Below are 27,910 nucleotides of genomic sequence, written 5' to 3'. Positions count from 1 at the left end.
TAGAACAAACCAGACAACAGTGTACTTTGTATTTTTACAACAAATGTATATTAATCAATTTAAGTCAGTGAATTTACTGTTAATGTTTGCATATTAGAAGCCAGCAGTCACTTTCAGTCACCTAAAACACTGTAAACAAACAGCTAGACAGAGCGGCGTTATTTTAGCAACCCTACTACACCTAAATACTGCTAATCAGTCACACACCGTTGATCGAACGGGTGAGAATGGCCTCAAGTCAGAATGCAGGAGCTAACTGATTGATAACCTTGGCTGGTGCATATAGCGTTTTTGCGGAAGTTAAGCTCAATAAGTATGTGGAATGCAGAGTCTGAGCTCAACATAGAGGACATTGCAGGGGACAGACCTGACTCTGGGGTGTTCAGTGTGGCCTCATGCTGACACCATGAGAGGTTTGGAGACACTGGCGGTAGTTGCACGCTGTTGTAACTGTTTTTCCGTAGTAGAAAGTGTTACCATATTAGGCTATGAGTTACGTTGGATCTATTCTGGTTTGTCGTAGTCCATACCTTTGTCATGTGTACTCTCCAATCTTCAGCAATGCAGTTAAGAGCCTCAGAGTAGATATTTGTGGAGGAGGGTGTTACTTTGCTCCTCCTCCTTTGTTCAGTGATGAATAAAATTGCCCTACCCTAGATCTAGATACATGTTGCATTATTAGAAAAAACTATGTAATGTTTAATACATAATGATGATTAATATTGATACTATTTCTAGTCCCTGATCCTGATGTTATAGTGCTTATTATGAAATATGCTCTTTGTGCGGAGACCCACAGCAGTCATGGGGCCTGTTTTGTACCATGTGGTGAAAAATATGCAGTCTCAGCCTGCTGCTCTTGCCTTTGGAGACCGTTATGTAGCCTCCAGACAGAGAAACCTGACTGGGCATCTCTGTGAATCCCCCGAAGCCAGCACCGCCGCTGTGCTGCGAGACCCTCAGCCGCGGCCTCTGTTCCACCTCAACATGTTGATCAGCCAGTTGGAAAATCCTTTGAACTCTTGCTTACTCAAGCTGCCGGTGTTTCCTTGTGTTTTCCTTCTGCCTGGTATTATCAGCATCAATGGAGGTGCACACCTGAAGGCTTCCCCCTGCTTTTCGTCCACAGGCAGCACTGCAAAAAGAGCACGGAAGTGTTGAACTGGGTGTAGTGAGGTGCGATGCAAGCTAGTTTGAATGACCCATATATAACCACATTTATAATGATTTTGCACAGGTAGGGGGAGAACAAAACAATGTATTACGGTAAAAATACAGCTCAGAACTTTCCTTTTTTAAACCATGTTATCCTTTGTTCATGCATAAGGACAGCGTCAATGAATACGCTGTCGCTGCGTGCATCTTCATTTTACACAATCTCATTTACTGTCCATCAGTAGTATTGACAGGGAGCAGTGGAAATGGATAGGATGTGATGGCGGGGGAAGCCGAAGTAATGAAATTCATAAGTGCAGCGGCACAATTTCCATCGCTCCTTGCAGTGGTTTCCCCCCTGTCTCATCCTAACCTGTTAATGCCCTCATTTGATCCAGACTTTATTTTCTTCTGTAAATGTTGTGCACACAGCAGTGCACCGAATAAGCATAATGCAGCTGATTTTGACTCTTCCTAACCTCTTAATGCCCTCATTTTATCCAGCCTTATTTTCCTCTCTAAGTATTGTGCATACAGCAGTGCGCTGTGAATAAGCATGGTGCAGCTGATTTTGGAGATATTGGCGCAAAGGCCAAGTTTAGTTTCTCTTGTTCGGTAACTTTGAGATGAGACACCCTCGTCTCTCGAAGATGATGTAAGTGAGTGTTGATTGTTGACTTGGCTGTCATGGTTTATGCGCTTCAACTAATGTAGATGGAAGCTTGGTGCACTCCTAATTTATGTAATGTAATTTGATTTTATATGACCTAACAGGTCTCAAAAAGCATTTAACTCCAAAAAGTATGTTGTAAGCATAATTATGTTCAGCAATGTGCATTACGTTAATACATTTTATTTTCCCTGCTGGCAATAAAATATTATTACAGTACAGTCTATCAGAACAGCTCAGAGTTACCATTTTAACAGAGATATTTAAAAATGAAACCACAGTGCATTTGTAGGCAGTGTAAGTGCTCAAATAGCTGTTGATGATTGAAGTCACAATGGCCCTTTAATGAACCCCTACTATGGCTTTTATCACCATATGGCCTGTCCAGTTATTGTCCAGTTATTGGTCTAGTTATTGGTCCAATTAGTGAAGAACAGCAGTACAACATTATGCTTTAAATGTGGTAAAGACAGGCAGAAGGTCACTGCAATTTAGATTCATTTTGCTTTACCGTTGTCTTCCGTGTTCATAGTTTGAGTATCATTTCCTCTGATGTGAATATTATTAACACAGTACAAATGTGCCGATCATAAATGAACTGCACAAGAACTGCATTCCTATTTTCAAGATCATTTGGATGAGTGTACTACCAAACCTGTCAAACTAAGCTGTGTCATGCTGTCATCTCAAAGGTAGGTCTATATAATCATTTAAAAAAATGTGACAATGACGACTTTAAAAAAAGCCTGCCTGCAGCTTGAAAACAAAATCAAAAGCAGACTTCATGAATCAGAAAGGAGGCAATGGAGATAATTGCACACCGCTCAAAGCTCCCTAAAAACTCACTGAGCGTTGTTTCACAAGAGATCCATGGCAGGCACATTTTCCCTGTCTGCATCTCAGCCTGGAAGAATTATACAGTGGGGGCAGGGAGTCTGTGGAGCAAACCGAGCATCTACATCACGAGTTTGTGTCAGATTAATGAACTTCCACCCTTCCTCAGGGAATAGGAAGTGAGAGGTAGCAGCGGTGACACCTGGGCCCACAGGTGTCAGACAGAACAAAGGAGCAGGCCTCCTTTGTGGTTTACTCGCAGCCCTTGTCGTGCGCAGGCTTGTCTCGTTGTAATCCCTCCGTCTGCGGCATGACCGCGCCGCGCCGAACGAGCCGGGGTAATGGAACTCGTTCAGTCTGTGCCGTGTCGGAAGAGATAATTCTCTGCTCCCCGGGACACAGCTATCTCCCAGACAGAGCCGGGTTCTCTCAGCACTCTCACTGTCTGCTCCTCTTTTCGTCTCCCGTCCGCACCGCTTTCCTTTTTTTTTTTTACCTCGTTTGCCGTTCCTCCGTCGCTAAATTCGGCGTTCTTCATTTAAGGCGGGATTTTTACGGGCTCGGGGCTACGAGGTCTGGACGCAGTCAGTTATTATTTGTGAGGCATTATTTTATTCAGCCCTATTAGAAAGTAACATGTTCAAGTGACTGAACACATTCTGTTGCATCTTCGTTGCACTAATAATTGAGTATGTCAGATATGTCATTTTTAATAAGACATCAGTTTGAGGTGGGAAGGCCTTAATTGTCTTTAGAAGCCATTTCAGATTCCAGTCCTGAGGTTGCTGATTTCAATCCAGGTCGTGTCACAAAATAATGATAGGCAGTAGTTTCCAGGGGTATCACATTCGTTGACTGGAACAGGTTAGCCCTCCCGAGTGAATTGATGTTACGGCCTTCGCCGACCCTTCTGATCCGGCCCTGTGAACCCAGTCAAGTCCAAACAAACCACTTCATAATACCGGGGAACACTTTGAAGTCTGGCTTCAATATGGAGTCAAGTGACAGCTGCCTTGTTCATATGTGCCCTCTCAGGGGACTGCATTCTGTAATTAAGGAGCTCAGAGTGGTGTTAATTGTATATGTGTATAGTGTGCCAAATACCTGTTTCAGCCAAGTGTGTTTGATCTTTAATTCCCCTCAGTATGAGGATAGAGGTGTGTGTGACCGAACAGGATCAAGTCCCCAGCCTCAGTCAGGCATCCATCATTTCAGTGAAAAATATGGTTGTTCTCTTTGACAGGAGCCTGGCTTTTAAGACCGAGGTGAGGTGCAGGCAAAAAGGCCTGAATACGCAAATTAACATTTCAGAGAACACTTTAATGATACAGTTTTAAGAGGGCAATTATTAGCTCAGAAAGCTCCTGCTGGTCTTTTCTTCTGTGGGATGCACTGTCTGACAACCTGTCATAGTTTTAGACAAGAAGTATTGGGTAGTGTGACGCTTGTCTCAAGGTAATAATTCTGTAATATCCCTTGTGACATTTCTCCCCCCCCCCCCCCCCCCCCCCCCAGTTCTCATTCAGTTGGCCACTGATGCTCTTCCTAAAGATATGACGCTGGCGTTGGCCTATTTGCTTGCATTGCCTCAGGTGAGTTTGACTGCTATATTTGGAAAGAGAAAACATATTTTGGTTTGAAATATCATGCTTGATTTAACATAGAAGCACAGCTTAGGGCCTGTTCCAAATGCAAAATCCAACAGGACCGTTTTTTTTGTTGTTGTTTGTTTTGTTTTATATTTGCGAAGTCAAAAACTTCCTTTGAGTTAATTTGTTTAAAGTTTTGCTGTTTTGGCTATTTTTCCATTTTATGGAGAATTTCTGCTTATGTTTGTTAATATTTAATTGGGTCATTCTGTGTCAAATCATTCAAAGTGCTGTACAATACAATATTGCAGTAGATGCACTCCAGTGCTGTTGACTTGCACTTGGAATGCGCTGTTTTGGTGAGACCAAGTGCTGATATGGCATGATGTGAAAGGCATTTGGATTCAGTACTGAATTTTGTTTGTTGGAATACCCCTCCAACATTCCCTGCATTGTAATTTTCACTTCCCTGAAACTTACACTGTCGGTCAGTAAAGGCCTTTTAGTAAACTAATCCACGGATCCAAAATGTGGGTCAAATATGGAATGAGTTTTTTTAACCAATCCTCTAATAATTAAATTTGAGGCTATGCAGAAAAATCTGTTCTAGCTACCCATTAAAACAAGGGTGTATTTCAGGAAATTATGAAAATTGTTTTAAATATTATTTCGTCAAAATGCCATTGTCTTCATCTGGACAGTTGATTTCAATGATCAGTGAAAAAAATGCCTTTCATTGGTATGGCAAAGACCATTTTACTTGGCTTAAAACATTTCTGTAATGCTATGTCAACACACGTGGTTTAACCTCCTTGAAATGTGGAAAACTAAATGGGGAGAGGGGAAGATCAGACACGACACATTCCTTACCTCTGACACCCTTGATGTTCATGCCTGAACACCTCTGATTACTGTTCAGAATTGACCACAATCACTGATTCATGAAAGGGCCTCTAGATTTAACTTTGGTATTTCTGAGAAAGGGCATATTGAAAACATTTGTGCACATTTACTGTATGAAAGGCTGTGCATGTCCACTTGGTAAGTTTAAAATGAGAGATATTTTTAATCTTTTACCATGTTATTAGGATATAACATCTGCATCTAACAGGGCTATGTGGGACCAATTTTGATTTATTATTTATTCATTTTTAATCAAACAGCACGTTCTGGTAGACTAAGAGCAAACACAAGTCTCTTTTTACTTTTTACTTTTGACATTGGCCTTAAAACATGTGCTTTGGAAATGCTAAAATATTGGTCCGAAATGTAGCCATAATATCAAATTTAATTGACCACATTGGGTTTTTTTGTCACAACGTGGCAAGTGGGACACTACCCTGGAGTTCAGTCAGATGAAACCATGAGGCTGCATGACCTCGTTTTTCCCCCACAGTTAAAAATCAGTGCTTTTGAAGCAGTCATTAAAGGTTCTGCAATGTTAGCGTCAGTGTGGCTAGTACTAGCATGGGGCCCTGGTCCATAGTCTATGAATGTGCACGCAAAATGCTTATTTGTTTATGTATGGATTTCAAAGTACACTTGTGTACGCTGACACAGGGATGGACATGGCATTCTCAGTGAGCAGCATTACAGATTTTACTAAAAGCTTTACTAAAACATACCACCACCAGGCAGCTTCCTCTCGGTCTTCTCACCTTCCTGTTATAAAACCTGGAATGGCTGACACTGCTATGAATATGGAGTGCTCTGTCCGTCCTTGTGGACACGTGCTTTATATATACTGTATAAAAGATACAGTGATAAAGCAGGTGACACCTGTCATTTCTTAAGGGTGAAACATGCCTCGGTTGTAGTGAAAGTACGGGGTTCTTGTACCACGCATGCACAGTCAGTGTCTTTATTTTTCTTGTAGCATAAAAGCAGAAAGTGACGGTGACACACAGTGTCTGCCTGCTATGTAATTGCATCATGCTGCTGCCATCACCACTTGTCTTAGGAGGACTAATTTATATTCTGATTTAGGTCCTGGATGCCAACAAGTGTTTCGAGAAGCAGTCTCACTCGGCCTTATCGCTACAGTTGGCTGCATATTATTATGCCTTGCAAATCTATGCACGACTGGCTCCGTGTTTCAAGGACAAATGTCACACACTTTACCGGGTAAGTACCTGATGTTCGCCCGCACTCTTGTTTCGGGGCCTGTTCCAGTGGACCAGTGTTAATTTTTAAGTGAACCGAACCCCTCAGCTGTGCTAAATTCACCTTGAGAAAAGAAAAAAAAAATCACCGAATGTTGAGAAGTCCTGATAAATTGTTGCTTTTACTGCAGTCTGTTCTGTGCCTTTGCCCTGTAAGCTTTTCATTTGCTGCAGGGTTGTGTTGGCCTAGATTGTGTCTCGTATCTCTCCAACAGAAGCACTTAGCAACAAGTAAAGGCTGCGCCTACTGTCAGAAGGGGAGTTCTCTCCCAAGAACAATTAATTATATGGGCTGCGCATGCGCAGTGCGACTCAATCAGCTGTGCGGAGAAAGTGCAGCGGTTTTGAATAATTCCTCCCTCTGGAAGAATAAAAGTGCTCAGTCAGAAGCAGGGGCCCCTCTGCATCCCTCTGAAGCTCCTTTATTCTCCTCCATCTAATGATGGTGCTGACTCACCCGCCAGACCCTTTCGGAGTAGCTCAGCTGGAACGTTCGTTAGCAGCATCATTACCATTTAATGGAGTCCCCAATAATGTTCCAGACATTAAGAAAAAAATATGTTCAGTGTGACAGTTTGCATCCGACATACGTCCTGTGTTCAGTATATGTCAGGTACGTGTAAGATCGGAGTTTGTACTTTGTTGAAGCATAGCAGTGCTGTTAATATCTCAGCTTGCTCATTTAATATTACAAATGTACTGATATGGGGTGCTAAATTTTGTTAAATTACAAACCGTTCAAAAAGTCCTCAATCCCCCCTCCTCAGGTTTGATGATGTATGATTTTCTACATGTTAGTTTTGTTATTCTACTACAGATAGCCGTAGTATGAGAAGCAGTGGTTTCTTGTAAGGCATCGGAAAAGGATATGCTGTCTGAATATTTTTTTTCTTTCCAGAGCTTTCTGCCTCCAGTTCGCCCAGTCACTAAATAAGCACTTTGAACTCAGTAGTAAAAACATATTCACAAATCCTGTGTTAATTCCTTGAAAAGTGCAAATGAGGAGAGACTTTTCACATACTTTTGTTCAGCTACTTTTTCCCCTCTTTTCTGTCTGTTCTTTTCTGATGTAATTTGTGGGCCTAATTACACGATGCTGGTCTTTTTGAATTCATTTTTGCAGTTCAAATACTTTTATGCTCTTAGACACTGCACGATTCGCATGAAACGTTGACACACAGTAAGTACAAAGGGTTTGTTAAGGATTATTTTCAGAAGATTTTTAGAAGAATTTTAATAAGAATTACCCCCAATATTATCTGTATTAACCCTCTTTTATGAAAGCAGTTTTATTAGTATGTATTTGTATGTTTGTATTGGTTTATTACTGTTTTGCTTTTCGAATGAATTTTAATATTCACAATATACACCAAACTGCACCATGTCTAGTGAAAAACATCCCACATACTCCTGGTTATACTCTTCAGCTTTAAATCACAGTATGATTTCCAGTCTTCTGTGACCCAAATCCATTTTCAGACTTGTTTCAAAATCATACCTTAGAGAGAAGGATTTTTTGGCAGAGAAATAAGGATGGCCCTTGTCAGAAATGGCCCATGGCTTGCACTCAGAAGTGGGCACAGGCAAAGAGCAGGCTGTCAATTTGGATCTCACTCAGACGCTCCAAGGTCATCCTCTGGCATTCTGCCAGGTAAGACAAGGTAATCAATGAGGGCAAATGCACTCAGCTTCATCTTAATGGAAGATAATGTACACAGGCTTTTTTTGGAGGCATACTTGAGGTCCATTACCTTGAAGGGATGGTAAATGTAAAAAAAAATAAAAAATACATTTGCTTCCTCATTGGAATGATTTTTAGTTTGCAGGGTGAGAGCTTTGTTATCATAAGTATAACAGAGATTGTACACTCTATTTAAACAAGCAGTTTAGAGCACCTTTTTTTTCAACACGCAGAGAAATATAGACATACAGCTCCGGTTATGCTGGCTTCTGAATGTTATCTGTTCAAAAAAGGCCACATGCATTTTTATGTATTCTTTTCAACATCATTGTGACAGTAGCAACATAAATTGCGCCTGTGGATGTATTATCCATTATGTAACAAATATGCTTATGGTTTGCATGGCAACTAGGAACGAAAGTGGTGTTCTTGCACATTTAAGTGTATAATTATGTATTTTATGTAGGAGTTTAAATGTGAAGGGATTTTCTGTGACACACAGTAAGGTGCAGCATATGTCTGTTTTTGTTTTCTCCATTTTCTCTGCAATAGAAACTACTTAACAATTTAAAATGCTATTGATTCATCATTACAACATGGCATCGGGTTAATAGGCAATATGAATTATTAATTAGCTCAGAGAGGTCAACATTTGGATTTAATTTGCGCTCTGCTAAATACCATGGTTGTGAGAGCTGGCTGTTTTCTCTTTAAAAAAAAAAAAGGTTTATTTTAGGAATAAACTTTTCAGTTTTTCCATGTTTGCTTTTGGCCATTGCAGAGAAAGTTTTAAACTCAAGAGATGTGGTTTCCTCCCTCAGAACAGCATGCCTGAGGTCCAGTAGCCATATTAAGGTGTACACCAACCCCATTAACTTTTGGAGTTAAACTTTTCGTTTTCTTTTCTTTTCAAACGTGATTTCTCTTTTGCTGGCCCTCACTGAGAGAGTCTTAAACTAGTGAGATTTTAAAGAGGGTTTCTGTGTGTCTGAGACCAAGATGTTGGGAATTAATGTACTGAGCTCTTCTCCTCTGGGCTCCTGCAGTCGCCCGGTGCCAGAGTGCTCCAGCTGTGTATTGAGCTGCTGATTCGCAGCTCAGTTAGCCCACTCTTCCCTCAGCCCTTTAACCTGTTATTGATGTCTACCCTGCCTCCTCATTCGCTGTCGCGTGGTCCTGAACCCCCCCCCCCCCCCCCGGGGGTGGTCCGCTGGGGGGCAGTGAATGCAGATGGCGGGTTGCCTGCCCCGCATGCCAGGCCCTCGCGATAGATGGACGTTGTTTATCTGGCCGGCCAGGAGCATCAGTGACAAACTGATAAAGCTCGGCTTCTCCTGCTCTCAAGGAATTAGAAGAATGTGCGCCAATAACCTGGCGGGGAGGGTAGATGGTTGGGAGACATGCAGGTTGAAAGGGATTAAGTTGGTGCATAGCAGGTTGCTGAAAGAATGTAATTTAAAATGTGTAAAATGATGAATAATGACAATCGAGTGTGAGATTTATGATTTTGACCGTGTTAGCAGTTAATGATGGATTAACACAGTATTTCTTGAAATTAAGTAGGTATACCATATGGATCTTAATGAGAGCTTAGTAATCTTATTTTAGCAGTCCTCATGGAATTCAGCAAAGCCATTAAACCAGTCCTCTCCACCTTAAAAGAGAATTCTATAATCTGTTCCAGACCAAGTAGTTAGTGTGCGCCATGTTGGAAACCGACTCCAGAAGCTTCCAACCAGTACACCTCCAGACAGGCGTTTGTGTCACTCGGGCCCTTGTTTTATGCACTGCATTATGTGCAGTGAAAGAGCTTTGACTGCTCATGAAATGCACCGGCTGAATGCTTCACATTGACTATGATGCCTAATCAGTCTGCTACACCTGCCGTGTGGAGCGCACGCAGTTCTGAAGCACAATCTTTCTGTGAGGATGAAGGTTTTTTTGTTATTGCAGTGTTTTTCCCGCTGGAAAAGGTCTCACCTGTCTATTCTCTTTTGGCTCCACTATGTGACTGTGTAGGGGGTCACCTGCCGTGAGCCCCAGAATCAGTCTGACATACATAAGAATGCAACTATTAAAGGTGAAGAGCCATGTGGAGAATTGTTGCCGGTGTCACTACACCTTTCTATTGGTACGGTTGTGTTCAATGACACAATTCTTGTTGGTGGTCTTATTGAAAGGGGTGTGACAGTTTGCAAGCATGCAGGTGGGTAGATGGCAGAATACACTTGGTAATCTCTTATTATGGGAAAGGAGGTTATCCTTTTGTATCAGTGAAACGCAACAGAAAAAAGGCTAGTGTGAAAAAGACTAACAAGTGATTAAAAAATGTTTAATAGGGATTTTACTTTTGAAATGTGGCATATAAGTGTGGATATGGTTTTAAGGTATTTATTCATTTGTTTAGATGAACAATGGTGAGTTCTTCCACGTCCTTTCTCAAGGGCCAGTCTAGTAGAAAAAAAGTTGGTGAGCTCTACAAAATAATGATGCGTCTGAAGAAAAGGTCCTGGGGAGCTCTGTGGTGCGTTGCCTTTTGAAAACACTCCCTGTTAATGCAACACTGAACACCGAGGCTTGTCTTTCAACTCACAAAATACATCTCTCTCCCCATGCCATCACCCCCACTGTCAAAAATCCACTCACCACGCTACAGTTAATTCTATTTTTAGCCCGTTGCGGTACGTCTGAGAGTTAGGTGTAAGTTAGGGCTATCCTCAGGTGTGCATTAAGGTCCACTCCTGTCAACTGAAAACCACATCGTGCATTGGCATCAAGCTGCCATTGAAGGGGGAAACTGACATAGGGCTGCTTGTGTGTCACCTGCTGGACAGGAGGAATGGAGTTTAAAACAGGAATGTGTCAGCTCAAACTAGCTTTGAACAGTCATGATGGCAACCAGCCCACTTAAATCTTTTTTTTCTTCTTTTGAGAGTCTAAGGTTATGATTAAGAAAGATCAGATGTGCTTAAGGCTGATTGATCTGTTTACACAGAGGGTCATCTCTTTGATTCCTGTGTGACGATGTCGATATAGTACACCGCTCTGGGAGCCTGTTAATATTTCGCAGGTTCTGTAACCTTATGCTGTACCTACATAAGACGGTAATGAATCTCGACCACGGTTCTGAGTTTGATTTTATGTGCAAATGACAGTGATGCTGAGGCATTAGAAACATCGCATGATTTCACAGAGAGTGCACCTTTTCATTATAGCCACTAAAATGTTAATTTCTACTCCAAAGACCTTTAAAAAACTGTTTAGCATAATTGTTTCTCAGGATGTGCTTGTACCGTATCGTCTTCTGCTGAGCAAAGAAATTGAGATTTTCACTCAACCATTTATCTTATTCCAGCTTTTCACTTTCAGTAAGCAATGTATTGATCACAAATCACTGCACAGGGTGCACAGTGAAAGCCTAGAGTTTGCACCCTAGTCTCTTGCCCATAGCCAAAAGCTTAATCACAGCTACAACATCCTGGCAGGAAACACAATAATGTAAGATAAAAGAAAGAAAGAGAAAAATATGGAGGTATTAATAATCATAATTTTAGTATGCAAGGCTTGCTTGAAAACAAGTTAAGTCATTAAGGAGGCCTTGCAAAGTAACTTTAGGGAGATATAAAATGATCCCTTTTTACAGTAAAATTGGGAATAATTTTTCCTCCCCTGAGAAGCTATGAGGTGACAGCAGGTATAAGTGACACCCCTTTTATTGTGCATGTTGACGATTATCCCGCCGTGTACCAACCCTTCCTCAGACTCATTTGTGTCATTAGTACTAATTACTTTTGAAGTGGCTGCCCTCTCGTAACGGTGGGACTCTGACATTTGTCTTTCACCGGTAATGATCAATCGCCAAAGTTGACAAGGAAATGATGGCTACAGCTGTAAGTCAGCATTTTGCTCAGGTTAGTGCCACCAGGTTCAGCAGAATGCTGTTCAGCTTTTTTCCCCTCTTACATACAGTAAAAACATTGTATTTAATCGAAATGTACTGAAAGGCATTTAAAAAAATGGCTCTGGTATTTCAGTATGCATTTCCAAATCTTTATAAAGAATATTTTAATTCACTTAATTTCCAAGCAACCGGTTAACAAAATTTGAAAAACATCTCTGAAATGTGTATGTTTGTAAAGTGCCATATATATTCAAATGGTCTGTAGATGTGCAAATGCGGATGTTGTCATGGTGACTGGCACATTACTTCTCACACTGTAGGTAAAAAATAAAATGAGGAAATCTTCAAATAATTTTGACTGCAAAACCATTCCATAACTACCACAAAGTAGATGGGAGGAGTCCATTTCTATGCTGAGGGCGGGAATATGAGATCAAAAGTTAATGTGTCGTAAGTGCCTCATTGTTATATGCAGTGCATTTTTTCTCCCTGGGAAATAAATCATTGTATTTTGCTCTAATTTAGTGAAAGTAAAATTGAGCCATAATCATTTTTTGCATTTTAGTGCCTCTGTATGTATACCATACACTTCACAAGAAGGGTTTTCTTTAGAAGCTAGGACTGTGAATGGCTGCGTGAGTGCGTGTGTGCGTGCGTGTGTGTGTGTGTGCGTGCGTGCGTGCATGCACACATGTTTACATGTATAGTACATATTTGGTTTGTTTTCCCCTCACCGCCTGTTGCCAGTGAACAGGGACCTTTCAGGGGATGAGCTGAATTGGGTATGAATGACTCCATGTGAAATTACCTCGGCCCTTTCCATGTGGACGGTAGTTTAAATGCAGTTGAGCTGCACAGTAAAGTAGGCATGAGACGACTCAGCTGACAATACGAAGTTATCACAAAACTGATATTCCCACGAGAAATAATGCCAGTAGGTAATAGTATGCTGTCAGTAAAAAGCAGTTCAGATGGCTGAAAAAATGCAAGCAGTGCTCAAGAAGAGTGATGGACAGAACAAGTAAAGCAAGTGAAGATTTGGCTGATGTGAAGGATGTCATTTTCCAGCCAGTTTAATCTAAATCATGTGGTAATTTGCTTTCATGGCATAATTTCAGGGCTATGAAACATTTCAATATTTTCTGATCTTGCAAAATTCAAATATTACAAATATTTCGCCTCATTCCTACAGTGAAGTGGAACCTCATCACAAGATCACTTTGTCCCAACAGGAAATGCATTAATTTGGTGCCTCTTTTCTTTTCAGTAACAGTGTTGTTTTTAACACTCTTGTTCATTGTGAGAAGTAAGTGCTTTTTAATTTACACCCTTTGCTGGGATTGAATAGTCAAACAGGAATTATTTCATTGTAGACAAGATCATTTGATGTCAGCAAATGCATTAGTAGGTATGAGCAGGTTTATTAAAGAGAAAGACTGCTGTGGTTCTGTGGCAAATGCATGCCTGAATGAGTCTCTGTTTGAATAGATGATTCACTGCCTCACTCTGATTTAGGAAATGTTGGGATATTTATTGACAGTTTGTCTAAAAATATGTCTGACAAAGTCTGGGTCTCGTAACACATCCATCTCTTCCGTGTAATGATCCATAATACTGCTTTTTGTTTTAAAACACTAATAACTTTTTTTAACTGTAAGCAGCATGACACGCACACAAAGCTTCACTTTTCAAACCCGTGAAACGACATCATCAACGTCCCGAGAACAGAACACAGCGAAAGCCGCAGGGCCTAAACAAAATATTTGTTTTCAGAAAGAACCAAAAACATTTGATCAAATACAAACCTCGTTCGAGGGTGGGGGATGATTTGAAATATTTAAGAAGCACCGGAAAACAGCAGATGTTTAGGAGCAGTTAAAGAGGGATAGAAGAGAAGAGAGGATGGCGTTTCATCATGAAAGTCCCTGTTTTGAAAGCGGGCTTTCTGATGTGCCGCAGCCCGTCATCATTGGAACAGACTCCGTGCGGAAACTTATCTTTCGCTGCGGGATTGCAAACCTGGCCCTCAGAAGCAAGGCGCGTGAGAACATCTCAAGGCTCTCGGGATGTCATATTATCAGTCTGGTTAATGGAACTTGCAGTGCAGCGCAAACACCAAGGCAGCACATCAACAGCTGTAATAATTCATCTGCTCAGGAATATTTCTCTGACAAGAGCTGCCCGTGTGATTTAATTTCATAGGTAAATAGATACCAGTATAGACATAGATTATATATGTAGATGTTTCTTTGATGACATGATATTGATGTATCTATGTGTGCCTGTTTTATGTCTATAAAGCACTGTAATATGAGTTTTAATACGAGGTTTGGTCCTCATCATTGGTAGATGGCTCCTGAGGCCTTAGGGTAAGCCTTGGGAGGCAAAAAGGGGACAAAAGAGGACTATTTCAGTGAGTCATATTTGAATTATTCAAGATAAAGATGTAAAATTGTGGCTCAGTATTTGCCTCAGCAGCATAATTGCATGCATGGGTGATGCTGCTATACATATAATGCTGTTACATAAAGTTACGCTTACCTTTTGTTATGATGTAGCTTTCATTCCAGAATGTCACAGTGTCTACAGTTCCCTTTTAAGAATTCAAGAGCATCCTTTCCCTTTTTTTCCCAAATACTTTTTTAGATCCTGTTTTTAAAGATTAGTGATGGGCATGTGTCAGCATGTAGCCTTTATGTTTGCCACCTTGCAAGTATGGTGTAGAAAGTTGTGTGTGACACATTATACCTGAGATGAAAGTTCTTTTTTTCTTTTTTTGTCTGTAGTATTGGCTCAGATAAGGGATAGGGAACATTTCTCAGTGCCACAATAGCCTTCACTTCCATTTTCTCAGAGTCTCTCCTTCAAAGCCTTTGCATATTTAAACTGGTATGAGGCCTACATGCCACAATGGCCACGTTGCGTAACATATTTCCTCTTACTCCCTCACACACTTCTGTTAATGGAGTAAGACACAATACCTGCTCAAATTAATTTTTAATTGTGGCTCTTAATATAATTTGGCACACAGAAGACAATGACTCTCTAACACCAAATGAAAAATTGATTAGTCAACGAGGTTGGAGTGATTTACTGTAGTGATGATGCCAGCCCGGATTCATTGTTACATGCACTGAATGTATCTGGGGTATATCTGACATGAGTGACCTGAGCATTTAAACAGGACAAGAGCACTTTCTGTATGAACAGTTTGCGTGATCAAGCTACTTGTAAATGATAAAAATTACAAACAGTTAATTAGAAGAATTTATCATCACTCACTTCTTCTTCTTCTTTTTCTTCATCTTCTTCTTCTTCTTAGTATCTCAGCGGTAGCTCTCAGTATTTAGAATTGCCGGCCTAAAAGCAGACTTAAATTATTCCTTCATTTTTATTCTATCCATGGCCTTGGTAAATGATTTTATAAACAGTGCTAGCTCCTTCAGTTATTAGGTACAATGAAAATATACACCCATCTAGCCAGCTACTCTTATTCCAGAAAATCTACATTTTATGGCTTTGCTAAAAGCTTAGAAATGAACACAGTTCATTTTAGAAGTATTTTAGTCAGCCAGATAGCAAAATAGCTATCACCGTTGAACAATGGGTGGTGTGCTGGGCTGAAATTGTTTAATGTTGGTCAAAATATACCAGGTGTGTAATAATACAAAGATGAACCAGCAAGCCATCAAGAGTGCCTCCTTTCTGAGCTCTTTTGATGTCATTCTTCTCCCCATCTCCACAGTTGGTCCTATCATTTCCCCAAATAATTTAAAAGTGTAGGAGGCCACACCATGCCTCTATTATTTCAGGAATATTAAGAGTGTAAGTCTGAACTGTTCTGACTTACACACAGTGTTCTCAGCACAGTGCCGTCACATTAACTTTGTGCTGCAGTCATTTTCTTCTCCTTATCAACAAACTGTCCTGCCGATTAACAGATTAAACACAACAGGTAAAAAAAAAAAAAAAAAAAAGTTCACACTGTTATTGACACATTATTGACTGCTGTATGACAAACCCTCTCTGTGAGTTAGCACTTCCTTCGCACTAACACTGGTGCCGTACCTCTTTTTCTGTGGTGCATTCAGAAGTGTTATATCACTCTGTATAGAGGATTGCAGCTTTCTCTTTTTTAATGAATTTATTTATTTTTAAATGAGATGCAATGCAAAACCGCTACTTAGACATGAAAGAGGCAGACAAATTGGAGATGGGGGATGGATATGTTCCACAAATGACTCTGGGAATCTGTATGTACAGTTATAAAGAAAACACGATCTGGTGAGGTATTGCTGCTGCTGCCGCTGCTGATTTCAGTGTGCAGATTCTCACACTACACTTGTGTCCCCTTTACAGGCTGACCCCAAAGAACTGATAAAACTGGTGACGAAGCACGTGACGGACAATGAAGAGGCCGTTTGGCCGGAGGAGCTGGAGCAGCTGATCGCACAGCTGCACCTTTACAACGAGAGGCTGACTGACTTCACTCAGGCCCAGATACTTCAGGGGCTGGGGAGGGGCGTGGACGTGCACAGGTTCTCAGCAGACAACAAGTACAAGAAAGAGACCATCCTCGGCCTGGCTGAGTAGGTTCAGCAGAATCCTGATCTCTGTTTCCATTATATGACATTCTGCTTAGTAGATGCTCTTATCCAGACTAGCTTGAATAGCATGCATAACACATCACCCTTTCATACACCTGGATACTTACAATTTGGGGCTAAGTGCCTTGCCCTAGGATACAACGTTAGTACCTCAAACCAGCAAAAGTGGGGTAACAAGCCCTGCTCTGTAGAATTGTGCCACCACATTATTTCCTTTCGTATAATAGGCGATTGTTTATTGTACCAAAACAATCTGTTAAACTTAGATAACATGTTTATCTACCAAAACAATATCAGTTCTTGAGTATCACATCTTTTCTGGGTACTGTAGGCTGTCTGTTAGCTTTGTGACAATAATGAGAACGTATAGATGGGTCTTTTTTCGCCAGTCATGTGACACACCGATTGGAGTTGTATTATCTTGGAAACAGAATCAGCGGGAGGGTAAACGGAATTTGTTGAGACAGTGCATAAAAATGGCTCATGGTTTATTGGAAGTGTTCCCTTGAATGTAATGGCATATGTTCTGTCCAGGACTCTGGAAGAAAACGTATACAAGATCTCCCTGTCTCTGGCCCAGCGGTACAGCATCCCCCTTTGGGAAGTGTACATGACGCATCTGGAGTTCCTCTTCACTGACAGTGGGTGAGCATGCCTTGATGATTAATTAAAAAAGCATTTATGCATTTAAAGGCAAACCTGTAGGTAAGTCCCAAGGGTGGACGGGTGGGCGGTGCACCGGCATAATGGGCTAGTCAATTACTGCAATCGTAATTGCCGAATAGTATGCGCTATTGCCTTGCAGACGCCTGAGTAAACAGGGGCGTGCATTTGCATATTAATTTGCTACAGGATTAAAGAACGCAAAATGCCAACACTTTGGTAAATAATTCTCGGCGTGTTTTATGAAATTCTAATTTATCTTTGAGCCCCCCACTCCTCCCCTTAAATCACTCTGATCTGGGCTTTCACGGGATGATACAGAGCAATTTGCTCAGGGATCAGGCAGCCAGTCACGTGACGGTGCAGTGGTGGTAGGATAAATGCTGAGCAGCGTGTGGCTAGGTATCCAACAGCAGGCCATTTGCTTGCCGTGTCCGTCTTGTCCGTCATTGATAAATTATAAAACGAGCATCTACGTGTTTCGTAACAACTTGAAATAAAGGGGTGTGGATATGTTAATGCATCGCTAGATGATTAAGTTGTATGAAGCGAGAAGCTTCGCTCTCCAACCTGCCCTCTAGCACGGTATAATGTATCGAGAGGCTTGAGCAGTGTCCCAGCGGCTCAATAACATATTGGCGAGTCTAGCCTTTTGGCACCTGATCGCCTAAGACATATCTGCCTCTGGACCCGCTGATGAATCAAACACCTACTCGACTGTTGTCAGAGATGCACATCCGCTGGGGTCCAGGTGACACTTTGCTTTGTGAAGTTGCAAATATTGACCCAGTTGCCTGCATTATATTAACAGATCATTAGTATTGTCCTTTTAGTCCCATAACAGTCTGCTTTGGGGTAGAAGATGTGCACAGCCTTCTGCCTCTTTGCCTGTTTCTTGTGAAATGGAAGGAGAAAGAAAACATTTTGCTGCTTTTCTGTTTCTCTTTTTAAGTAGTTTTTACATCAAAGGGAAAATATGGACTTGATGTTTTCCCCTCATGAAAGATGTTTGCATGTAACATAAGATGACAAGGTGTAAATTTTCTACTTTGTGTTACTGACGAATTCAAGCACAACAGCCATTCATTTCAAATGCAGGCTGCATGATGGAGAATCCTCAGGCTTTAGTGTTTGCCTCACAAAGGCCTAGGTTGAAACACGTTGCCTCTGGCCATTTACAGATGCTTGATAGCTCTGTAATTTATGTATTTATATGTAGGTGTGTATATATATATAGATATATGTGTGTGGGTATGTTACATATCTATATATGGAGAGAGGGGGAAATGCTGGAATTGTGAGGGCAGTGAAGCTAAATGTAACCATCATATTATGGTGTAAATAAGCTTTGTGTAGCTCAAGTGGAAGGGAAGATTACTGCCCTCCTGTTGATACCTCAGTTTTCTTCATTTCCTTTCACTGAGCTAAGCTAGTCTTAGGGCGTCATGCTGCCTAGATAAAGCTCATATTCGCTGACCTTTACGGCATGTGGATAGGCTGATGCAATGGGCACACTGTATAGGGTAAGTTGTGTATTTGATTTAAATATCAGCATTTTGCCCAAAAACCAGTGATTCCTCCTCAAAGAAGCAGTTTAAAGGCTTATTAATCATTAATCAACTAGTTATAACTGTAATGTGTTACCTCAGTTTGTTTTCTTCAAAAATGTCCAAAATTATGTGGAATTAAAAACAGAGAGGATGACAAGAAAAGAAAAAAAAAGGCTGGTATACTGCAGACTTCTGTCTGAAATTTTGAGGTATATGACTTCGGTTATCCCACAGGATACAGGATTCCTTCAGTAGCAAGGTGCTTTGGGGTTGTTCTCCTTCATGTTAGGTAAACTGATACTTCAGCTGCTTGCCGCAGTACAGACGGTGAGAGGACACGGTCCCGCGTTGTGCAAATGGAGAGGAGGGGGCGTCACTCCCAGTTCCATCACCGGCATGTAGAAAGGTTATTTTACAGAAGGCGTTTTCTTCTGTTCCCAAAGCAAAACTCTCCACCAGATTCCTGCTGGCTTTAGCTGCAGCCATCTCAGAGCTGTGATGATTGGCATAAAAAAAAAACCATAAGCCCAGTACTTTTCGCTGATCTTTCGGCGTGGTGAATTTGCAAAACCGTATCTGCCTTTAAAACCAGCAGAATGATATTGTTTGTACCAACCTTAATTCTTGTTCTTTTTTGTAATTTATAAATAGAAACTAATTCGCCTTAGCTTGTTTATCTTTAATGCAGTGCATGAAACTGATTTAATGTGTATAAATGTGTGCTCAAATTCTCTTTTTTCATTTTTTTGGTGAAGCTTTTTCCATCAGCATGCCTTTGTCTTCTGTATGAACTTGTAATTGAACCATTACATCCCCAGATTTGGAATTCCTCACATATTTAAGCATTATGTTGATTAAGCAGTGTGTGTGAGACCAGAGGCTTTAAGGAACTTAGGAAAGTGGCTCAGATGTTATTTGGCAGCATTACTTCAAGCTGGGTGTAACCGACGAGTGAACGGAGCACTCGCAGAAAATAGGCTTTGTGATACCACACAGCTTTCTGCTCCTTTTATTTCCTATTACAGTTATCTCCTTTAGTGACATTCAAGTTGGATTGTCCTTTGTGATGTCCGTGTGCTCCGCTTAGGGGATTTAACCCCACCGCTCAGCCGAGCTGCAGGGCACAGTCAAGGGTGTGTGTGTATGTGTGCGTGTGTGTGTGTGTGTGTGTGTGCATGTGCGTGCGCGTGCGCGTGTGTGTGTGTGTGTGCGTGTGTGTGCGCGTGCGCGCGCATGTGTGTGTGTCTGCCTGTGTGCCTGTATGCATCTGTGAGTATGTGTATGTATGGCCGTGTGTGCGTATGCGTGTGTGTGTGTGTGTGTGTATGCATGCGCGTGTCTATCCGTGTGCCTGTGTGCATCCTTGTCTGTGAGTATGTATATGTATGCGTGTGTGCATGTGTGTGTGTGTGTGTGTGTGTGTGTGTGTGTGTGTGTGTGTGTGTGTGTGTGTGTGTGTGTGTGTGTGTGTGTGTGCGCGCACCTGTGTGTGTGTGTGTGTGTGTGCGCGCTCACCTGTGTGTGTTTGTGTGTCTGTGTTTGTGTCTGTGTGTGTCTGCGCCTGTCTGTGTGCCCCTGTGCATCCGTGTCTTTGTGTGCGTGTGTCTCTTAGAGTATGTGTATGTATGTATGCGCGCATGTGTGTATGTGTGTTTGTGTGCCTGTGTGCGTGCATGTGTGAGTTAGAGCGAGAGCGCAAGCAGGACGATTGTCCTTCTGCTTTGAAGGGTATTGATGTTGAAGTGGCGTTCTTTCTTATAAAGGACTGCCGTGAGTAGCAGAGTGTGTGTTCTGTGGGGTGCAGTCCTCTTACCCCGGAGGTAAGGCCTGGAGCGAGTTTTGCTCCCTGCCAGCTGCGCATCTGCTAACAGCCCCCACCTTCTCTTAACAATCACTTTCAATGGCCCTCGGGGCGTTTGTGTCAGATTTCTTCTATTTTTTATAGTGTGGTTATTGTTTTATATCTCTACGTATATCTTATACATCTATTTATGTACTTGAGTTTTTAATCAAGTGCAAAGGAGCAGGAATATACAGGGGAATAAAATGGTAATGTGCTTTGTGTGGTACAGTGTTCGACGTGTGGTGGTCTTAACATGAGTGAACTCTTATAGAGCATAACGCTACTGAACCTTTTAATTCACATTCTGTAAAAGGTCATACGCTGAGTTATCAGGTGCTTTTCCATAAATACAGGAGCTCCTGCTGGAGTAAGTTGTGTTACGTATAGCCTAATCAGTGTTGGTGTCCTTGAACATGCCAGCTCCATTTAGTACTTAGTTTAAATTATTTTACTGTATTGCAGTCATGAGCAGTGAGTCATAGCTTTGTTATTTTGTTGAATTTTGTCACAAAGTTGAATTTGCAGAGCTGCTTCTGAAAAATAGGATTAGCATGTTTACCCCTGTGCAATAAGGGAGCAGTGCATCTCCCGCAGGCCTTCACAGAATGTGTTCCTGGCAGCATTAAAGGTACTACTTGTAATTTATTGATAACGCAACTCTATAAAACATTTGCTTGCATCAGAATTCAAGAGACACGGAGCGCTTGAATATTTATCACTTTAAGAAAAGCTGTTTATCTTCGCTGAAAAAAGCATTCAATTAGGAAAAGCTGCAGATGTAGTCAAATTCGAAGTTATGAAGTCAGAGTTAACATAAATTATGTAAATAAATGCAGGCATGCAAAAATGGCACCGTGAAATCCATATCTCCTGTGTGTGATTTATAGACGGCTGTTCGACCTGCGCTTTTAATTTGGACTATTGCTTTGGACATGTGGTAGTTCATAAGTGAGGAATATTATGATTATTAGTCATTAAAAACAACAACAATAGTAATGATGATAATAATAAGTTACTGCTACCATTTTGTTTGCTGCAACTGTTTTAAAGTCTGCTTTAATATAACTGTAAATGTAAAATGTAAAATCAAGCACACTCCTATGAAGAGTAATTCCTGTTCTGTTGATCAGTTGAAAGGGAATGCCTACAGTCATGTGTCCCTCAACATGAGCACAGTGTAACTGCATTTTTATCCTGTGTGCTGGAAAATTAAATGCTCACATCTTTATCTGGAAGTTTTAACCATCAGGAATTGTCAAATGAATAGCTTTGAAATGTGTTTGTATCTCAGGCTGTCAACCAAGGACATTGAAAGCCGGAGCGAAGCCCTGGGCCTCTTCGAGACTCTGAAAAGCAACCCAGCTGATTTTTACGATCACATGACCAAGTACGTGTACCCCAGCATCGAAGGCACGGACCTGCTCAGAATGCTCTACTATTTCACCCTTCTGGAGAACTGCGGCTGCTCAGAGTTTGTACAGACCGCCCTCAAACCCGACAGCCACATCAAACTCCTGAAGAAGCTCAAGGCCGTAGCAACCGGTATGTGTGCATTATTAAACTTTAAGATTATTATTAATATTATTGGCATTTAGCACTCTTGTCCAGAGCGACTTGCATAGCTTACAGTTTTTTACGTGTTGCCCATTTATACAGTTTGATATTTAGTGAGGCAATTGTGGGTTAACCACCTTGCCCAAGAGTACAACAGCAGTGCCCCAGCGGAGAATCGGACCGGCAACCTTTCTGTTATGGGTCCTGCTCCTTACTATGCTACACTGCCGCCCAACTACAAACAAACAAATGTCAATAGCATGGCCAGGAATGTAGGGGGATGTGTACCAGTTTGAGTTCAGCTGAGGTTGAGTTCAGCAGTGCATCAGCGGATACAGAAAAGAGGGGATTTCCCATTGGACATGTAGCATCTGTATTCATACGGATGTAGATGAGCTTGTATTTCCGCAGTTATCTTTTGAACTGTATCTTTTGTACTCTCATAGCGCGAGTACCAGGTGTCTGTCATTCAGTTTAACAAATGTGTCAGTCACCGGCCTGTGTACAAACAAGCCCCTGGCAGTCTTCATTTCACATTTGATATTTTCAGTGCTGCAGCCTTATGTTAAGGTCATTATTATGACAGAAACATAACCTTAAAGGCACAGATTCAATATTTCGTCTCCCAGAAGAGTCTTGCAGTGTTTTGCAGACCTATATATGATATGGAGAATTCTTGTTTCGTTTAGTATTTTGTGTTTCTTTTGTATTGCTGCAGTTGGTACATTTAAGAGGTAGGCAAAATTTAGCTTGCCAAAGGAGCATTTGGTTTTAATGGAATTTATTACAGTTAATGGTGCTTGTGGCAAAGATGCTGGACTGAGGAAATGATTCCAAACTGAGGATGGTTATTTTAATGGCTACTTTAGAAGTCAACATGTTATAAGATCAATTATGAAGATTTATGCTTGGCTTCTGCTCTTTATGATGATCTGCCTTCCTAGTGAGCCTCACCCTTTTAGACCATGAACATCATAAAGAGCTTTTCCAAGGCTTGCTTAAATAGCCAAATAGGAAAAATTTTGAAAATTGTGATTGTTTTGCACACATTTTCAAACCTGAGGTTCAGACACATTCAAACGTTGTAAATGCATGTATTCTTTTTGTTGTGCAAATGCAACGGGAACAGGGAAATCAGATGCACCTCCAGTAACAGATATGGATGTGGAGTAACATAAATTAATAAAACAAAAACAAAATGAATGTGTCCCCATGTGATTAATTCCCCCCAAAAAAAAAAAAAAAAAATTCAACCTACATGGTTGTCGTCAGGTTCCACGCATGTTATTGTATCTGTATCTACAGTGTGTGTATCTCTGTGTTGGGCTCACAGGGCTAGACTACCGAAAGCTGACAGATGAAGACAGTGACCCGCGGCAGGCCCTGGAGCCTGTTCTGACCAGCCAGAACGTTCTGTCCATTTCCAAGCTGACCTCCAGGCTGGCGCTGCGTGACGGGCGTGTGCTCTCCTCCAGCGCCGTGCACGCGGCGTGGCTGCGCAAGCTCTTCTGGAAGGGCGACCCCCAAGTCCTGAAGAAGCAGCCCCAGACGGATGCCGAGTTCCTCCACGCCTACGACGCCTGCGCCAAGTACTTCGACAGGCTCTTCCCGGCGGACACCGCCGCCTTCGCGGACTCCATAACCTTCTCCCCCGAAGCCGCCAGCCTGGTCAGTCCCCCGCAGAGCTTACCTGCGCAGTGCTACCTCTCAGAGTGGAGGAAACGCGATCGCTCTGACCTACACCTCGTGTCCCGTGCTAGTCTCCTGCTCCCAGCACCTTCACCCAGTCAGCATTCTTTAAGCAGAAGGCTTTCGCCATCAATTTCCCCCTTTAGAGGCTCACTGCCAGAGTAAAAACCAACATGTTATTGCGCTCATCATTGTCGTTCTCTCATGCGTGGGGCCGCAGTCTGCGGAATGTATATTGCCGCCGCAAGCATATTCCGTATCCCAGCAGCTAGGCAGGGTGGAGAGACGAGCCACCTGAGCCAGCGCTGGGTCGGGCTGCCTTTTCCCGAAACCGCACGGCACTCCCGTAAGCCGCGGGGCGCTTCTGTAAACCCCAAGCGGCATTAAAGGTGTGAGGACCCGGGAGTGTTCCGCATTCCCATTTCAAACACGGCGCTGCATGTCGGCCCCAAGTCATCCTGCTGCAATGGGATTATTCATATCAGCAAACGGTCTCTTCGCCTCAACCCTTACGGCAGACAGCTGAGAGAGGAAGCACAGAGGGAGGTGGCAGGGATAGGTGGCTATTTTTTCCCCCACTTTTTTCTCACAGCTGCTGGCCCCTGTCTTACACAGTGGTTTGCTAGCCAGCTCACCATTACTCACAATTTCAACCAGCTATCTGGTCTACTCATTGTATATTAGGCATCTTAAAAGGCATTTATTCTCTTTTAGACTAAATTGAGAATGACAATATTGGTTTGAATTTGTGTTCAGTTATTATCTTAATTTTCTGCCTACAGCACAAATGGCAGTAAACGGTACCATGTTCCCAGCTTCGGAAGGCCATTTTACTATATTATATCATGCAAACATGAGGTTGCTGCAGGCAACATGAACAAGATGAACAAGTGTAACATGAACAAGAGGCGCTACTGTAGATTCTGTCATTTCTAAATGAATCTATTAGAGAATTTTTCACATTAAGCCAATCCCAAGCCCTCACTGTTCAAAAGGCTGTAACAGTGTCTACTCTCTGGCTTAGTCATTAACTTATGTGGGTAAAAGATAGCCTTCCTTTCACACCCATTGGTGAGCTAAGGTTACACTTTGAAATAGCGTGTGGTGTACTTTATTAATACACCCAGACTCGCCGACAGGCCGCTGACAGCTCATTGGAGGTGTTCATCCATTGCTTGTCCACCAACTGTGTCGCTGTGGATTTTCCAGCAGCAGACTTTTAAGGATAGCAGAGTGTCGGTCTGAATGGTTCCAGAAAAATGAACAGTGGCAGTGGTTAAAGTGCAGACAGTGTTGCACAACTTGTGGGTAAAGTTTATAGCGATATGCAATGAATTGTTTAACCCACGGATAATGTGTTCACGTTTCAGACTGCAGACAGTCTGATCAGAGAGATTTAGAAACCAAGGGCAACAAAGTGCATGTAATAAGGTGGCGTGAACAACAATACATACAGAAAATGACAGACAGCATCATGGGCTCCTGCCTCCAGAGGTATAACTATTTCAGACTATTTCAGTGTACTTTTTACACAACAGCAAAACTCGCCTGCATTTCAACATGCCTTTATTTGAAGCAGGGCTTCTCTGAGGCCTTGTAACCACCAGCAAATATCTGCAAGGAGCCATCAGAGAGTAAAGGAGATGTGATTGATCCTCCTCCTGTACAGCCCATTAAATTCAGGCCCACAACAGTCATTATGTCCCTTTGGCCCGTTTGCCCTAAGATTATTACAATAAACAGCATTCACTGAAGATCCTGATAACCTCCCCCCGTTCAGAGCCAAAATCCATACTAAGTGCTGAAAGTGTTGAAGTCACTGATCTCCCCCCCATTTTAGCGTGGGAGTCTGCTGTGCTATTAGCTTCCCTGTTGAATCAATGCGTTCTTTGCGCTAGCTCCGCCCGGCCTCTCCAGGCTCTTATCAGGGCGCCAAGCCAGATTGGCCCTCAAGGGCTGGGCTGTGCAGTGACACCAGTGTCTATGTGAGCAATTGATTACCTGGGTGCGGTGCCACTCAAAGCCAAGGCTGGCTGCAGTCCTTAACATGATCTGTATAAAATCGATGTCGATGAAGCTGTTTGCGCCACGGTGTTGAATCAAGCTGTATAGTTGCAGTGCTTATAGTAGATCTCCTATTTTTGGCTTTAAATAAGGACAGAATTAGAACTGTAGATCCTCTTAAGTTATTGCCCCCTTGGGAAAAATATGGGATGTTTAAAATAGCCTAATCTGATTGAAGTTAAACCTGGCTAAACCCCCAAGAAAAAATCCCCAGAATACTCATGCCCCCCTCCCCTGGTCCTCCTCACCAATTTGAATCAATTTCACATACTCTTTCCGCCATGGAAGACACATAGTCGTCACAATTTGCATTGATAAAAAATGGGTTTCGAATTTAATCCTGAATTGCCTAAAGCAAAAGTCATTTTTGAATACATAAAACAGTAAAACATTTTCACCAGCATCTGAAATGTGTAACTGTAATATGTGAGTGCGTGCACATGTGTGTGTATATGCGTGTTTGTTGTGTGTGTTTGTGTGTGTGTACACGTCTGTGTGCACATATGTACTTGTGAGTTGTGTGTATTTGTTTCTGTTTGCAGTATGCTGTGCTTGTGTGTGCATATGTGTATATGTCTATCTTACAGTGTATACATGTTGTCTGTCTGTGTTGATACACAGTGTGTGCAGTGTGTATTTGTGATTTTTGTGTTTGTCTTTGTGAGCATGTCTTTGTGAGCATGCATACACCTGTGTTTGTTGGAGATTCCCTGTGGATAAGAGTGTCCGCTAAATGAATCAGTGCTAATGCAAACACTGATGTGTGTGGCTTCCCCTGTGTGAGGTAGAATCATACCACAGAAGGGCCATGTTTTTTCACCTTTTGTCTACTTTAACCCGGCTCTGGATCTTCTCTGCGCCGTTTTCATTTTCCCCCAGTTGACTGCTGACACCAGGCTGGAGGTTACGAGGAGGGCTCTGAAAACACTCAGACAAATAAGTGAGAAAATGAGGAAAAAGAGCGGCGATGAAAGCTGCCACCTCGCCGAGAATTCCCCCGCCAGCTTTGATGAGGCCCTGAACCACCTCCAGCAATCGCTGGCTCATCTGGAAACACTCAGTCACAGCTTCGTTCTGTCCCTCAAGAACAGTGACCAGGTAATGAGAAATGATGCCGCTTTCTTCTCCCCTTTCTCCCGCGCGCTCTCCTCCTCGCAGGGAATGGAAGGGGCGCAGATGTTTGCTCTTGCGTCGCGGCAGCCAGAGCTGTGCATTCGCAAAGCCGCGGATGCCGCCGAATTGACTCCCCTCTGTAGCCGCGGTCTGACGTCCCCCGCTTCCGGAGCAGAGTGCAGCCCACACGTAGTGTGTCGGCGTATAACAGCCATACTGTTACCCACAGGGTCCCAGTACAGGTTGATCCTTTGATTGACGCACGCAGTGTTTTGATATTGAGCCAAATATGGCAGTCACGTATCTTTTCCTTTGTGTTGGAGCATTGACTGTGCCATGTTAAGAATGCACCGTGTGTAAATAGGAGTTACGCAAACATGAAGTGCATGAATGCTAGTTGAGGACAGCCTTGAAATGTCAGTTGGTTACTTCCATTTAAGGGACATCCAGAGTAGATTCTCCAAAAAAACGATAAGAATTTTGAATTTTTATATGTGCAGTACCTCTAAACGGAACTTAATGGTTGTAAGATTTCTCACAGAAAGTGTTTATCTGCACATAACACGCACACACCAAGCTGATGTCATTATGAGGCTGATTTATGAAAGTTTGCTGCACTTTCAGGATTTTTATTGTCCAAGAGAAACGTCCTTGGTGGCTTTTAACTCTGTGCTCCAAACAAATGGTGTTTGAGGAGCTTTTTTCCTTCTTTGAAATGAAGAAAGTTATTGACCAGAGACTGGAAGAAGCAAAGAGCTACTGTAAACAGCTTTTTTTTCTATTTTTAAATTACTGTTGGTTGCATTTGTGGAAATAGTTGTAGCCCTGAGAGCAC

At 42.2% G+C, this 27,910-nt stretch overlaps 1 protein-coding gene across 2 annotated transcripts in view; it reads left to right on the top strand.

Moving 5' to 3' along the window:
* nbas (NBAS subunit of NRZ tethering complex) overlaps nt 1-27,910 on the top strand; it is a 142,858-nt gene that overhangs the window by 74,970 nt on the left and 39,978 nt on the right. For both annotated transcript variants that reach the window (XM_036549571.1, XM_036549570.1), the window contains exons 39-45: nt 4,175-4,251; nt 6,235-6,372; nt 16,352-16,581; nt 17,134-17,244; nt 21,947-22,197; nt 23,543-23,877; nt 26,842-27,060. In XM_036549571.1, the coding sequence (XP_036405464.1) occupies nt 4,175-4,251; nt 6,235-6,372; nt 16,352-16,581; nt 17,134-17,244; nt 21,947-22,197; nt 23,543-23,877; nt 26,842-27,060 (1,361 nt within the window). The remainder of the gene's footprint in view (nt 1-4,174; nt 4,252-6,234; nt 6,373-16,351; nt 16,582-17,133; nt 17,245-21,946; nt 22,198-23,542; nt 23,878-26,841; nt 27,061-27,910) is intronic.

The sequence above is a fragment of the Megalops cyprinoides genome, chromosome 17 (assembly GCF_013368585.1).
Source record: "Megalops cyprinoides isolate fMegCyp1 chromosome 17, fMegCyp1.pri, whole genome shotgun sequence".
NCBI classification, from domain to species: Eukaryota; Metazoa; Chordata; class Actinopteri; order Elopiformes; family Megalopidae; genus Megalops; species Megalops cyprinoides.
Note: the sequence above shows the minus strand (reverse complement) of the source record. Positions and strands in the feature narration are given on the sequence as shown.